This window comes from Meles meles, chromosome 7 (genome assembly GCF_922984935.1).
Source record: "Meles meles chromosome 7, mMelMel3.1 paternal haplotype, whole genome shotgun sequence".
NCBI lineage: Eukaryota > Metazoa > Chordata > Mammalia > Carnivora > Mustelidae > Meles > Meles meles.
This window is the reverse complement of record NC_060072.1, coordinates 52,706,059-52,720,323: the sequence shown is the minus strand read 5'-3', so window position 1 is coordinate 52,720,323 and position 14,265 is coordinate 52,706,059. Positions and strand designations below refer to the sequence as shown.

At 41.1% G+C, this 14,265-nt stretch overlaps 1 protein-coding gene across 2 annotated transcripts; it reads right to left on the bottom strand.

Annotated features, from left to right (window-relative positions):
• Positions 1-2,531: 2,531 nt before the first annotated feature.
• APOBEC1 (apolipoprotein B mRNA editing enzyme catalytic subunit 1) lies at positions 2,532-12,619 on the bottom strand. Of its 2 annotated transcripts, XM_046013806.1 has the most exons (5): positions 12,499-12,619; positions 6,410-6,437; positions 4,135-4,532; positions 3,641-3,759; positions 2,532-2,964 (listed from the first exon to the last, which is right to left on the bottom strand). In XM_046013806.1, the coding sequence occupies exons 1-5, from the start codon at positions 12,512-12,514 to the stop codon at positions 2,815-2,817; spliced, it is 711 nt and encodes a 236-aa protein (XP_045869762.1). In that variant the 5' UTR covers positions 12,515-12,619; the 3' UTR covers positions 2,532-2,814. The 2 variants fall into 2 exon arrangements, with proteins under 2 accessions (XP_045869762.1, XP_045869764.1); XM_046013808.1 differs by lacking the exon at positions 6,410-6,437 and having other exon boundaries at positions 12,499-12,601.
• Positions 12,620-14,265: the final 1,646 nt, after the last annotated feature.

Genomic DNA, 14,265 nt, shown 5'->3' with positions numbered 1-14,265 from the left:
TCCCAGGGTCCTGGGATGGAATCCTGCATTGGGCTCCCTGCTCAGCAGGGGATTCTGCTTCTCCCTCTCTTTTTGCCATTGCTCATGTGTGTGCTCTCTCTCTCTCATTCTCTCTGTCAAAAAGATAAATAAAATCTTAAGATAAACTACAGTATTGTTATATATAATCTACCATGTGTTACATTACAATCCTAGAAGTTACTTTGGATTTTTTAGAATCTGCATATAAGTGAGATCATATAAGATTTGTCTCTCTCTATTTCAAATAGCGTAATACTCTCAAGTTTCATTCATATGGTCACAAATAGCAGGATTTCCTCCTTTTCTATGGATATATAATATTCATGTGTTTCTCTGTGTGTGTGTATGATATATATCACATCTTCTTTATTCATTCCTGTTGATGGACACAAAGATTGTTTACATGTCTTGATTATTGTAAACAATGTGGCAATGAACATGCGGTACAGATATCTTGAGATATTGATTTCATTTCCTTCAGATATATACCCAGAAAAAAACATTGTTGAATCATATGGTAGACTTTTTTTTTTTTTTAAAGTATGCTCCATGCCCAACATGGGACTTGAACTCATGACCCTGATATCAAAACCTGAGATCAGGATTTGGATGTTTAACCACCAACTGAGCCACTCAGGAGCCCTTATTTTATTTTTATTTTTTATTTTATTTTATTTTTAATTTTATGTTTAAATTAATTATTAAATTAATTTAATTAAAATTAATTAAATTAAATTAATTAATAAATGTTTATGTGGATGTTTAACCACCAACTGAGCCACTCAGGAGCCCTTATTTTATTTTTATTTTTTATTTTATTTTATTTTTAATTTTTTAAATGTGCTAGAGTCACTTTATTTATACTTTTGAAGTGTTTATTTATTTATCTGAGAGAGAACATTCAAGAGAGCACAGGCAGAGGGGAGGTACAGAGGGAGAAGAAGCAGCAGACTCACTTTTGAGTCCAATGTAGGGTTCAATCCCAGGACCCTGGGATCATGACCTGAGCCAAAGGCAGATTCCCACCAACAGTGTACAGTTGTTCCCTTTCTCCACAACCTCTCCAATATTTGTTATCACTTATGTTTTGTTTTTTTTTAAGATTTCTTATTTATTTATTTGACAGAGAGAGATCACAAGCAGGCAGAGAGGCAGGCAGAGAGAGTGAGAGGGAAGCAGGCTCCCTGCTGAGCAGAGAGCCCGATGCGGGACTCGATCCCAGGACCCTAAGATCATGACCTGAGCCGAAGGCAGCAGCTTAAACCACTGAGCCACCCAGGTGCCCCATCACTTATGTTTTTGATGATAGAAATTCTAAGATGTGTGAGGTGGTATCTCATTATAGTTTTGCATTTCCCTAATGATTAGTAATGTTAAACAACTTTTCATGTAGGTGTTGGACATTTGAGTATCTTCTTTGGAAATATGTCTATTCAGGTCCTTTGCCCATTTTAAAATTGGATTGTTTAGTTCTTTTGCTCTACACTTGTATAAGTTCATTATATACTTTGGATATTTGCCCCTTATCAGATGTGTAGTTTGCAAATATTCTCTCCTATTCCATAGGTTGACTTTTCATTTTTGTTGGTTGTTTCCTTTGTTGTGCAGAAACTTTTTAATTTGATATAGTCCCACTTTTCTATTTTTGTTTCGGTTGCTTGTGTTTTTGGTGTCATAACTATAAAATCATTACCAAGACTAACGTCAAGAGCTTTTTCTCTATATTTTCTTCTAGGAATTTTATGGTTTTAGGTCTTGCATTTAAGTCTTCAACCCATTTTGAAATAATTTCTGTGAGTGGTGTAAGATCGGGATCCCATTTCATTTTATCTTTTTTAAAGATTTTAGCATTTCTTGTTTTGTTTTTGGGTTTTTTTTTGCGTGTAAAATCTGTTTTCCCACCAACATTTATTGAAGAGACTATCTTTTCCTCATTGAATACTCTTTGCTTCCTTGCCAAATATCAGTTGACCATATATGCATAGGTTTACCTCTGGGCTCTGGATTCTGTTTTATTGATCTCTATGCCCATTTTTATTTTTTTAAGATTTTTACTTATTTATTTATTTGACAGACAGAGACCACAAGTAGGCAGAGAGGCAGGCAGAGAGAGAGAGGAGGAAGCAGGCTCCCCACCAAGCAGAGAACCCGATGGGAGGCTCGATCCCAGGACCCCGGGATCATGACCTGAGCCAAAGGCAGAGGCTTTAACCCACTGAGCCACCCAGGCATCTCTATATGCCCATTTTTAATGCCAGTACCATACTGTTTTGATTACGAAGCTTTGGAATATACTTTGAAATTACAAAGTGTGATGCTCCAGCTTTGTTCTTCTTCCTCAGAATTGTTTTGGGTTTTCAGGGTCTTTTGTGGTTTCATATGAAATTTAGAATTTTTTTTATAATTCTGTAAAAAGTCATTAGAATCTTGATAGGGAGTACATTGAATTTATGGATCACTTTGGGTGTTATGGATATTTTAACAATATTAATTCTATCAACCCACGAGCATGGGATATCTTTTAATTTATTTATGTTTTTTCCTTTGTCTTTTATCAGTAACCTAGGTTTCACAGTGTACAAACTTTTCCATTCCTTAGTCAAATTTATTCCTAAGTATTTTATTACTTTTGATACAATTGCAAACGGGATTTTTAAAAATTTCTTTTTTCAGATAATTTGTTGTTGGTGTATAAAAACATAAACTGAAATTTTCTACATTCCAGTGGCACTCACTCTTCTGTGGGTCTTCAGTGTCTTCTAAAGAAACAGTGTACACAAGGAACCACTCTGTTCATCTCCAAATCACAGGAAGTTGTATCAACCCTGTATCTAAAAGGATATGGGGTGGAATAATTTGGTAATGGCAGTTTTGAAGAGTAAGTCTGAACAATGTAAGCTGATTCTGATTTCTTCTTGAAATCTTTAAACAGGGAGGGAGACTCTGGAAGAAAAAAAGTTAGAATAATGTTTTTCTTCATACTATTATTACCAGAAACATTTTATTTTATTTTAAGATTTATTTATTTATTTGAGAGAGAAAAGTGTGAGCAGGAGGGGGAGAGGGGCAGAGGGAGAAAGAATCCTCAAGCAGACTCCTTGCTGAGCGTGGAGCCTGATATGGGGCTTGATCCCAGGACCCCGAGATCATGACCTGAGCCAAAATCAAGAGCTGGCCACTTAACCAACTAAGGAACACAGGTGCCCTTACCACAAAAATTTTAATACATTAGTCGGAAGACTACTGAACAACTTTGAAGAGAATACAAAAGGGGCACCTCCATTTCTTCAATAGGATGGCACATACCAACATGGGAAAGGAGAATATCTGCAATTCAGTAGAGCCCGTGAGTGTGGTGATAATAATAATAGTAATAATAATATCAAGTTAACGTGGAATCTACATATATCTTAGATCAGTTTATCCACTCCCGTCTCCCACTTTCTTCCTACAGAGGGATTGCTTTGTTCTCACATTTTCTTCAGATGGATCAAGTAGTTAAATATAATATAAATGGCAAAAAGATGGTAAGGAAAGTACATGTCAATTCATCAGAAAAGTAGTTTGAAGAAGGATGCTTCTTTTGGCATGAGAATCTCTGCCCCTTAGAGTAACTTACTAGAATTATGCAATAGAGTTCCAGCTCATACAGCTTCATCCATAGCTCAGGGTATCTTGGCCAGTGGTCTTCTTTCCCAGGTGGGTAGTTGACAAAATTCTTCCAGCAATGATCATACTCTGAGGAAACACAAATCTTGGTTCATTCCACAAAAACAGCAGAAATTTACTTCAAAGGGAGCCCAACTTATAGATATACAGTCTAGAAAACCCATTAGCTTTTATAGCATTGGAAAAGGGCCACCTCCCCCCAGAATCCCTAAAAAAGAACAAAGATGAAGATGGCTGAGAGGTCATAGTGGCAGAAATGGAGAAAGGAGTCCTCTTTTTGATACTTCCTTCCTATGAAGTTCAGACCCTGTCCTTTCTTACATGATTTTGGACTTTCACTTCTGAGACTTTCAGATAATAATAATAATAATAATAATGGGATAATGTTGAAACATACCAACACCATGGTCTCTCATAAACCATGAGATTCTTTGTTGTTTTTACCTGGGGCTCTCATGATCTGGACAGTCACACCACTTTTGAGGAGGTCTCGGAGTCCTTGCCGGTTTTGTGGATCCATGTGCCAGAAGAGCCGTGTTACATAAATAACCAGAGTAACACTAGGGTGTTGACTCAAAAATCCTCTAATAGCCTTGGAGCATTCCCAACACGGACTCCAGGACAGGAACCAGGTGATGGAACAGTGGGTGGATGGGCAAAACCGTCTTTCTGAAGTAAATTTTTCTATAAAATTGAGTTCCACATGGTTGGCAGTGTTTTTGCCTGTGTTTCGCCACATCTTATGGCTAGTGCCCCACTGGATTTCATAGAGCAGGCAGGCCTCTTTACGGAGTTCTCTGGGGTCAAAGAAGACTTCAAATTCCCAGGGTTCAATTCTCCTCCTGAAACACAAGCAGCACTCCCATGTTGTCACGCTATCTTTGGAGGGACCTTGAAAATCACTTCCTGCTCCCCTCTTCTATCAGGCAGATATAAAACATGACATCTCAGGAAACTTTGTTTCCTATTCTGTTTCTCCAAGTTATCTAGGAAGGTCCATTTGAATTATCAGAGTTTCTCTCACAAGCATAGTGAAGAGATTTTTCCCAACCCATTTATTTGGTTACCATTCTCTTTATACTGTTATCTAGTAATTTTGAATCAGGTATAAATGTGTCCTTGTTTCTCTTTTAAAGGCTTCTCTTTGGGGCACCTGGGTGGGCTCAGTTGTTAAGCATCTGCCTTTGGCTGGGGTCATGATCAGGGTCCTGGGATTGAGACCTGTATTGGGCTCCCTGCTCCTGCTCCGCAGGAAGCCTGTTTCTCCCTCTCCCACTCCCTCTGGTTGTGTTCCCTCTCTTGCTGTCTCACTATCAAATAAATAAAATATTTATTAAAAAATGAAATAAAGGCTTCTCTTTATTTTCTAATCTTTCTATCTCATCATGGAGTTGCCAGGTCCTGATCGTTAATCTTTTTTTTTTTTTAATATTTTATTTATTTGACAGAGAGAAATCACAACTAGGCAGAGAGGCAGGCAGAGAGAGAGGAGGAAGCAGGCTCCCTGCGGAGCAGAGAGCCCCATGTGGGGCTCGATCCCAGGACCCTGAGATCATGACCTGAGCCGAAGGCAGAGGCTTTAACCCACTGAGCCACCCAGGCGCCCCCTGATCGTTAATCTTCACCATGCCTCAATAGACTCTAACTAGATTTTAGGTGTAGAAACCTCAAATTGACAACAAGAGTCTATTGCCAAATCTGAGAAGAGAAAGAGTCAGCCTCAGGATTCTTCCACACTGAATTCTGTTTACTAATTCCTCACAAGAAAAAAATTCAAACTGCTCCCAATGACATCTTTATTCATTTATTTTTTTTAAGATTTTATTTTTAAGTAATCTCTACACCCAATGTGGGGCTCAAACTTACGACACTGAGATCAAGAGTCACAGGCTCTACTGACTGAGCCAGCCAGCACCCCTCCCAATGACATCTTTAGATTTAATATTTTCCATGCGTCAAAGCTGGAACTCAGGGGAGACTCAGGATTGTGCTGAGGACTCTTCTTTGCAATATGGTTGAGTCATCAGCTTACTACACCCTAATATTTCCACTCATCCCTAAAGTATTACATTTATTTATTACATAGATCAGTCCTTCCACCCATCATGAGATAATACATTCCCTGACAGAAGACCCCCTGCTATCATGCTACATCTGAAAAATGGGTGTATAGTATAAAACAAAAGGATGAAATCAAAGTGACAAATGAATTCTCCAGACTTTTCACTAATGGCTATACAATCATGTGATTTAAACAGAGAAGAAACAGAGGTAAGGCAATAATGGAACAAAGCTGGAAGGTAATTTACTTGAACAAAAACCAAAAGACATACAAGCAAAGATACAGAAAGCAGTGATCGTAGAGAATGAAGTTAGAAAAGGTAAAAAGAGTGGCACCTGGGTGACTCAGTGGGTTAAGCCTCTGCCTTCGGCTTGGGTCATGATCTCAGGGTCCTGGGATTGAGCCCTGCATTGGGCTCTCTGCTCAGCGGGGAACCTGTTTCCCTCTCTCTCTCTGCCTGACTCTCTGCCTACTTGTGATCATTCTCTCTGTCAAATAAATAAATAAATCTTAAAAAAAAAAAGAAAAGGCAAAAAGAAAAGAGTGGAAGCATGATAAAAGAAGAAAGAAAAAATATGGAAAGCTATAGACCTATAGCTCTTATATCCACTTATTCTTGGTTGTATTAAATGCTCACTCTGATGGTTTTGTTCTTACCTCAAGGTAGCATCTCCTGCTGAAGGACCTGTTGACCAAGAGATGATTATGTCAGATAACACCCACATTCAATTTGGCTAAGAAAAAAATACTCTGTTCTTCCAAACCTGCAAACCATATCAGAAAATGGAGTTTAAAATTCTCCCCTGTATTAACTGGATTGGACCATTGAGAAAAGCAAGTTTCTAAGGGCTTTGCCAAAACCTGTTTGTCCAATCCCAAACCAAGTAATCCTCCTTAAGGCTCCAACAAGAATGATTAAGTGGAATGAGAAAGTCATTCCTCAGAGGCTCCTATGGTAATTTCTATGTGTTTCCATAGCATCTTGTACCTCCTTCATCATAGCAATCATGCTGTATTTTTTTTAGACTTTATTTATATATTTGACAGAAATAAATAAAATCTAAATAAATAGATTTTTTAATAGCCAGAGAGGGAATACAAGTGGGGGGAGGGGGGAGGGGGGAGAGGGAGAAGCAGGCTTCCCACTGAGCAGGGAGCCCGATGCAGGGCTTGATCCCAGGACCCTGGGATCATGATCCAAGCCAAAGGCAGGCACTTAAAGACTGAGCCACCCAGGTGCCCCAATCATGCTGCATTTTGATCGTTATTTATATGTCTATAATAACACTGAATTGTAGATTATGTGAGATATGGATTATGTATATCTTGTTCCAGACCCTATCACACTGCCTGAAACATGTTGGTTAGCAATAGATATTTGTTGAGAAAATACCTGAATAAATCTCACTACTATCCACTATAGGATAGCTATAGGTAGATAACAACATTGTGCAGAGAAAGTGGATCTCTCATATACTGCTGGTGGAAATATAAATTGGTACAGTCCCTGTAGGAAATAGTTTGGCAGTTCCTTAATTAAAAACAACAACACGGGGGTGTCTGGCTGGCAAAGCTGGTAGAGCAGTTAATGCAGGGCTTACTAAATGTTAAGCACTCTCTGAAATATAGGAACAGGGAACAAAAAAAATTTCTATCTTTATGCTCATGGAGTTTATATTCTAAGCCATGGATTTTATTTGAAGTGTCCTGGGAAGCCATTAGCACATGTAAGGACTATCCAAGTTCAAGTACTAGATTTTAGAGGCCCATACTTCTCAAGACTCAGAGCTTTGAGGATGAAATGGACACTGGCTTGACCTGAATTCAGAATATTAACAGAACAGAATTCTAAAGCTCTGAGTGCAGAAATGCGAGTCATTTGTTTTATTTGGAGAAATATGGACATTTATTTTGGCAACTAGAACTCCTATTAAGGGTTTGCTTCCTGGTTATTTGAAATCTAAAATTTGGGGAAGCAGGAGAAAAGGATCATAAATCAAAAGGCGCAGTTTTTGTTATTACCAGTCTCTCTTTTCCAAGAAAGAGGAGACACAGAGCAAAAGGCTCCCCTAACATGATACCCTTTCTCAGGGGGCCAGAAAGATGCACAAGTCACTGCCACCTCTGAGGGTGAAGTGGCTGTGCGGAGATACAGGCAGGACGTTCAGCCTATCCTGCTGGCAAACGTTAACTCTGAGGTGGTGTTTTTTTTTTTTTTGGTTTTTTTTTTTAAGATTTTATTTACTTATTTGACAGAGTTCACAAGTAGGGAGAAAGGCAGGCATAGAGAGAGAGAGAGGAGGAAGCAGGCTCCCCGCCAAGCAGAGAGCCCGATGCGGGGCTCGATCCCAGGACCCCGGGACCATGACCTGAGCGGAAGGCAGAGGCTTTAACCCACTGAGCCACCCAGGCGCCCCTGGGGTGGTGTTTTAAGCCAAGAAGAGTCACAAGACTTGGAAGACACTTCCTCCAAAATGGGAGGAATTTTGCCCAAGGCTGTGTGTGTGTGTGAGTGTGTGTGTGTGTGTGTGTGTGTGTGTGTGTTGAGGGGTCCAGAATGTGCCACTGGCATAAAAATTATTTGGATCTGAAGATATTCAAAAATAAACTGTCTTGGGGTGCCTGGGTGGCTCAGTGGGTTGGGCTTCTGCCTTCGGCTCAGGTCATGATCTCAGGGTCCTGGGATTGAGCCCCACATCGGGCTCTCTGCTCCGCGGGGAGCCTGCTTCTTCCTCTCTCTCTGCCTGCCTCTCTGCCTACTTGTGATCTCTGTCAAATTAATAAATAAAATCTTTTAAAAAAAATAGACTGGGGGCGCCTGGGTGGCTCAGTGGGTTAAGCCTCTGCCTTCAGCTCAGGTCATGGTCTCAGGGTCCTGGGATCGAGCCCCGCATGGGGCTCTCTGCTCAGCAGGGAGTCTACTTCCTCCTGTCTCTCTACCTGCCTCTCTGCCTACTTGTGATCTCTCTCTCTCTCTCTCTGTCAAATAAATAAATTAAAAAAATAAAAAAAAAATAGACTGTCTTCCCCTGAAATCTCTTATTTTCCTACAAACAGAGTCTTCCAAAAGAACTCAAAAGAAATCAGTTGTCGTAAGTTCCATCCCCTGGAACAAACCAGGAGAGATGGACTCTTACCACTCAAGACACATACCCACACAGACATTGTCACAGAAGCATAATACGTCCATCCAGTCTCCCAAGGGCCCATCTAGATTTCCTAAAAGTTTGTTTTTCTCTAAGTACTCTTCTGCATCTCTGCTTTTCCTCTTAAGGTGGTATATAAGCCCCAAACTCTAAACACCTCTTTGCATCACATTTTTGTGAATTCTTGCATGCATGTTTGTCTTTTCTTTTGCTAACCTGTCTTTTGTTAATTTAAATCTGAAGGCACCCAAAAACAGAATCTATGAGGGTAGAGGAAAGTTTTTTCTCCCCAGCTCTGTGTATGTGTGTGCTGGCTGCATCTGTCTGTGCATCTGTACTAGATGGCATAGGGATAGTCCAGAGAAGATCCATGGTGCAGTTTCCTGTAGATGGAAAATGATCCTAGTTGGAGGGTGGGACCTTTTTTTGAGAGAGAGAAAGCATGTGCAGGAGCAGTGGGGAGGGGCAGAGGGAGAGAGAGAATCTTTTTTTTTTTAATTTAAATATTTTATTTATTTGATAGACAGAGATCACAAGCAGGCAGAGCAGCAGGCAGAGAGAGAGAGGAGAAAGCAGGCTCCCTGCTGAGCAGAGAGCCCGATGCGGGACTCGATCCCAGGACCCCAGGATCATGACCTGAGGCGAAGGCAGTGGCTTTAACCCACTGAGCCACCCAGGCGCCCCTGGAGAGAGAGAATCTTAACAGGATTTAAGCCCAGCATGGAGGCCAAGGCTAGGGGCGGTTGGGGGAGGGGGCAGTGGTTGATACCCTGAGATCAGGACCTGAGCCAAAATCAAGAGTTGGTCACTTAACCAACTGAGCCACCCAGGTACCCCTGGAGTATGGGACCTTTAAAAAACAAATTAGCCAGGGGCACCTGGGTGGCTCAGTGGGTTAAAGCCGCTGCCTTCGGCTCAGGTCATGATCCCAGCGTCCTGGGATCGAGCCCCGCATCGGGCTCTCTGCTCAGTGGAGAGCCTGCTTCCCTTCCTCTCTCTCTCTGCCTGCCTCTCCGCCTACTTGTGATCTCTGTCTGTCAAATAAATAAATAAAATCTTAAAAAAAAAAAAAACAAATTAGCCAGATGTTTAAAAAAAAAACAAAACAAAAAACAAAAAAAAAAACAGGACGGGGATCCGGGGTGGTTCAATGGATTGAGCGTCTGCCTTTGGCTCAGGTCATGATCTCAGGGTCCTGGGATTGAGCCCAGAGTTGGGCTCTCTGCTAAACAGGGAGCCTGCTTCCCCTCTCTCTCTGCCGGCCTCTCTGCCTACTTGTGATCTCTCTCTCTGTCAAATAAGTAAAATCTTAAAAAGAAAATAAATAAAAGGACAAAGTGAGAAGTCAGGAAACACTATCCTAAGTGAGACCTGAAAAATAAACCCCTTATCCTTAAGAGGATATACAGGGAATTTAAACACTGAGCTGGTGGAGGAAGAGGGTGGCTAACACCTTGAAATGGGTACTTCTCAGACAATCCAAATTGGGGCCTTTGAACCAGCAGGTTCACACAGAGGGAAACCTGTAGAAACAGAGGCCATACCTATAGAAGAAGATCAAATTCATGGTGGGTGAAGCAGCAGTGAGAACTTCAGAAAGAGTGAGATATATTCTCAGTATCTACCCCTTTCACACAAGGCACAGTGAACACAGGAGTTGTGATAGTCTGAGGGGTAAAATGCCCCACCTTCAGAGGAAAGTCTAGGAAAATTATCCGGATACTTCAACTAAATAATGCCTTTAGTCTTTCCCCCAACATGCCACTCAGAAGAGAATTTTTGTAGAGGAAAAGCATAATGGAGAAAAAAAATATATTGTTTCTTAAAACCCAAGACTGATTTGTGTATCCTCTCCTGTCATCATGCCCACATTCCTGCAAAGTCTCCTAACTGGTCTCTTTGCTTTCAAGTCTTTTCTGCTACCAGTCACAAAGGCACCAAGTGCCAGCTAAGTATGTCTAAAGCACTATTTTAGGCACACCTGGGTGGTTCAGTTGGTTAAGTGTCTGACTCTTGATTTCAGCTCAGGTCACGATCTTATGGTTGTGAGTCGTGAGATCAAGCCCCGTGTCGAGCCACCCTGGGTGTGGAGTCTGCTTAAGAGTCTCTCTCTCCCTCTGCCTCTCCCCTGCTCTAAAACAATTAAAATAAGGGGCATCCGGGTGGCTTAGTTGCTTAAGCATCTGACTCTTGGATTCAGCACAAACCCTGATCTCATGGCTTGTGAGATTAAGCCTCACGTCAGGCTCCGTGCTCAGTGAGAGTCTGCTTGGATATTCTTTTTTTTTTTTTTTTTTTTTAAGATTATTTATTTATTTATTTATTTGACAGACAGAGATCACAAGCAGGCAGAGAGGCAGGCAGAGAAAGAGGAAGGGAAGTAGGCTCCTTGCTGAGCAGAGAGCCCAAATCGGGGCTTGATCCCAGAACCCTGGGATCATGACCTGAGCCTAACGCAGAGGCTTTAACCCACTGAGCCACCCAGGCGCCCCCTGCTTGGATATTCTTTCCCTCTGCTCCTTCCCCTGCTCACTTGCACTTTCTCTAATAAAATAAAATAAAAGCACGATTTTAGTCATTGCTATGAGATTAACAAATTCTCCAAAGATCTTCTCTAGCCAAAATCAACCTCAATTTCCTTAGCCTAGTATTCAAAGCCCTCTGTAATATCACTCTTTTCTTTTTTTTTTTTTTTTTTTAAGATTTATTTATTTATTTGAGGGAGAGAGGGAGAAAGAGAAGAGAGTGGTGGGGAGGAGCAGAGAGAGAATCTTCAAGCAGTCTCCTAGCTAAGCCAGAGCCCAACATGGGGCTCTATCAAACGACCTTGAGATCCAGACCCTGAGATCCTGGCCTGAGCAAAACCAAGAGTCGGTTGCATGACCAACTGTGCCACCCAGGTGCCCCTCCAGCTTTGCTTTCTAATCTCACTGCAGAGTATTTCCCCAGACTCTCCTAGAGCCTAATCGGTTTACTCTTTGTATTTCCAAATATATTTCCATATATATTTATACTCAGTTTACTCTCTATATAGTTCCAAATATATTTATATTTGTGAATTCTCTCAAGCTTTTTGTGTCAGTCAACCAGGACTCTCTTCCTCTTTGCCCATCCAAATTCTACACTTTCAGGATCCAGCTCAAAGCCCACGTCAGCCGAAAATCATTTCCTTCCACATCCCGAAGTGTTCTCCCTCTCCGATGAATTTCTCCAACATTAAGTAACTGAATCTTAAATTATCAATTAACATGCCCTTATGCTTTCACTTCTGTTGCTATTTTAAACTATTAATTTACAGTTGTATTTTTTTTTACTTAATTTCTTATTATGGTGAAATAAGCATTGATTTGGTATCGTTTGATCAAAATCATTTGTGGATGTGATTAGTTAGTATTAATAACAATGATAAATTCTGTTTAAGAATAATATCAATAAAGTAGTAAATAGGAAAATTAAAAAATGCCTAAGGACACAAGCACAGGCAGGACACACACACACACACACACACACACACACACACACACGCATGCACACACGCACACACAGATTTTTGCCCTTTTCAAGAATAAGGAGTTTGCCAGGCCCCCAGGTCCAGTTTACCTTTGTCAGAAGCCATGGTGCTCTGTCACTGGACTTCTCCCCTGGAACTGTATATCGTGCTGATGGCTCTTACCAACAACATGCCTGAACATGGTAGGTGTGACCACTGCTACCTGGCTTGGGCAGAGGATGACTCAGTCCTGAATCTCAGCCAATTACTGGGTTGTACAAGATATGGGGATTTGCATCAATATGTTGATAAGAAAGCTTATGATTCAAATCATTAATCCTTTTTTAAAAAAGATTTTATGTATTGGATTGGCCTGTTAGCTCAGCTGGTTAGAGGCATGGTGCTAATAAAGACTTTATTTATTTGAGAGTGAGAGCCCAAGCAAGGGGAACAGCAGAGGGAGAAGGAGAAGCAGGCTCTCCACTGAGCAAGGGAGCCTGCCATGAGGCCAGGTCCCAGGACCCCAGCTTAACCAACTGAGCCACCCAGGCACTCCTCAAAGAATTAATCCAATCACTGAGGCTATCTGAGTTTCTTTCATTTAAAAAAAAAATTTTTTTTTATTTGATAGAGAGAGAGACACAGAGAGAGCACAAGCAGATCAGAGCCAAAGGCAGACACTTAACCAACTGACACACCCAGGCGCCCCTGAATTTCTAAGTTCTTCCCTGATAACATCTGAATTTAGTAACTTTTCTCTTTTCTTAAATTAAGTCTGACCCATCATTCTTTTATTAGAGAGCACAAAGGAAGAACAAAGGGAAGAGAGAATTAACCTGTTTGTATAATCTGAAGACTTTCAGTGGACTTGCTTTTTAGCTATTATTTACTTATTTCTAACTTCCTCCTATTTTGCTCTTTGCCCCCAATCCTGTTGGAATGGGGAAGGGCACTGTTAGATGCAAAATCAGAAGAACTTTGGCCTCTGAGTTGGGTAATTATTGTACAAGTCTTAGGTGATCTCTCTTCCTTTTTGAAGCAAAGGTTAAGTGTACGGCCAAGTCTACTTCTGCTTTTTCATCCTTCTTGAGAAAGTGAATATTGTGATCCAGATTACTGTTGTCCCCTGTTGCCTGACCCCTGGCTCAGGCATCTTTGTGTTTCAGCACAGACTCCCAGAATTGAGGTCACTTTCAAGATCTAAGGCTCCCTCCTTCTAGCTTCTCAGATCTAGAGCTTCTGAATTTGAATCTCAAGAACCATGAACCCTGTACCTGAGCTCTAAATATAAGACAGTTCTTTTTTTTTTTTTTAATTTATTTATTTGACAGACAGAGATCACAAGAAGGCGGAGAGGCAGGCAGAGAGAGAGGAGGAAGCAGGCTCCCCGTGGAGCAGAGAGCCTGATGCGGGGCTCGATCCCAGGACCCTGAGACCATGACCTGAGCCGAAGGCAGAGGCTTTAACCCACTGAGCCACCCAGGCGCCCCTATAAGACAGTTCTGAATCATGAAAGTCAAACTAGAGTTTCCATAGGCAAAGCAGTTGTCCAAGTGGCAGGTGAGAGTTTTGGGACAAAAGTGCCACATCATAAATGGAGGCCCTTCAGAAGCCAGGTGTTTCAAAGTTGTATTTGTGGTAAGTAGAAGAACAGCCCCCTACCCCCATGTCTGCCTCCTAATATCTGGAACCTGTTAAGTGTGGTAGTTTACAATGGCATATGGGACTTTGCAGGTGTGATTAAGTTAAGGATCTTGGGGTAAGAAGATTATCCTTTCATGAGTACCCTTATTCTATTATCCTATCAAAAGTACCTTGTAAGAATGATGCAAAAGGATCGGAGCCAGAGAAAGCCATGTGACTATGAAAGCAGAGAT

Excerpts from the sequence above, each read along its gene's own strand:
- APOBEC1 (XM_046013806.1), bottom strand. Across the intron at positions 4,533-6,409 it reads GCAGGAGATGCTACCTTGAG|GAGGAGAATTGAACCCTGGG; the intron begins GTAAGAACAAAA and ends CTTGTGTTTCAG. Across the intron at positions 2,965-3,640 it reads AACTCTATTGCATAATTCTA|AGTCTCCCTCCCTGTTTAAA; the intron begins GTAAGTTACTCT and ends TTTTTCTTCCAG.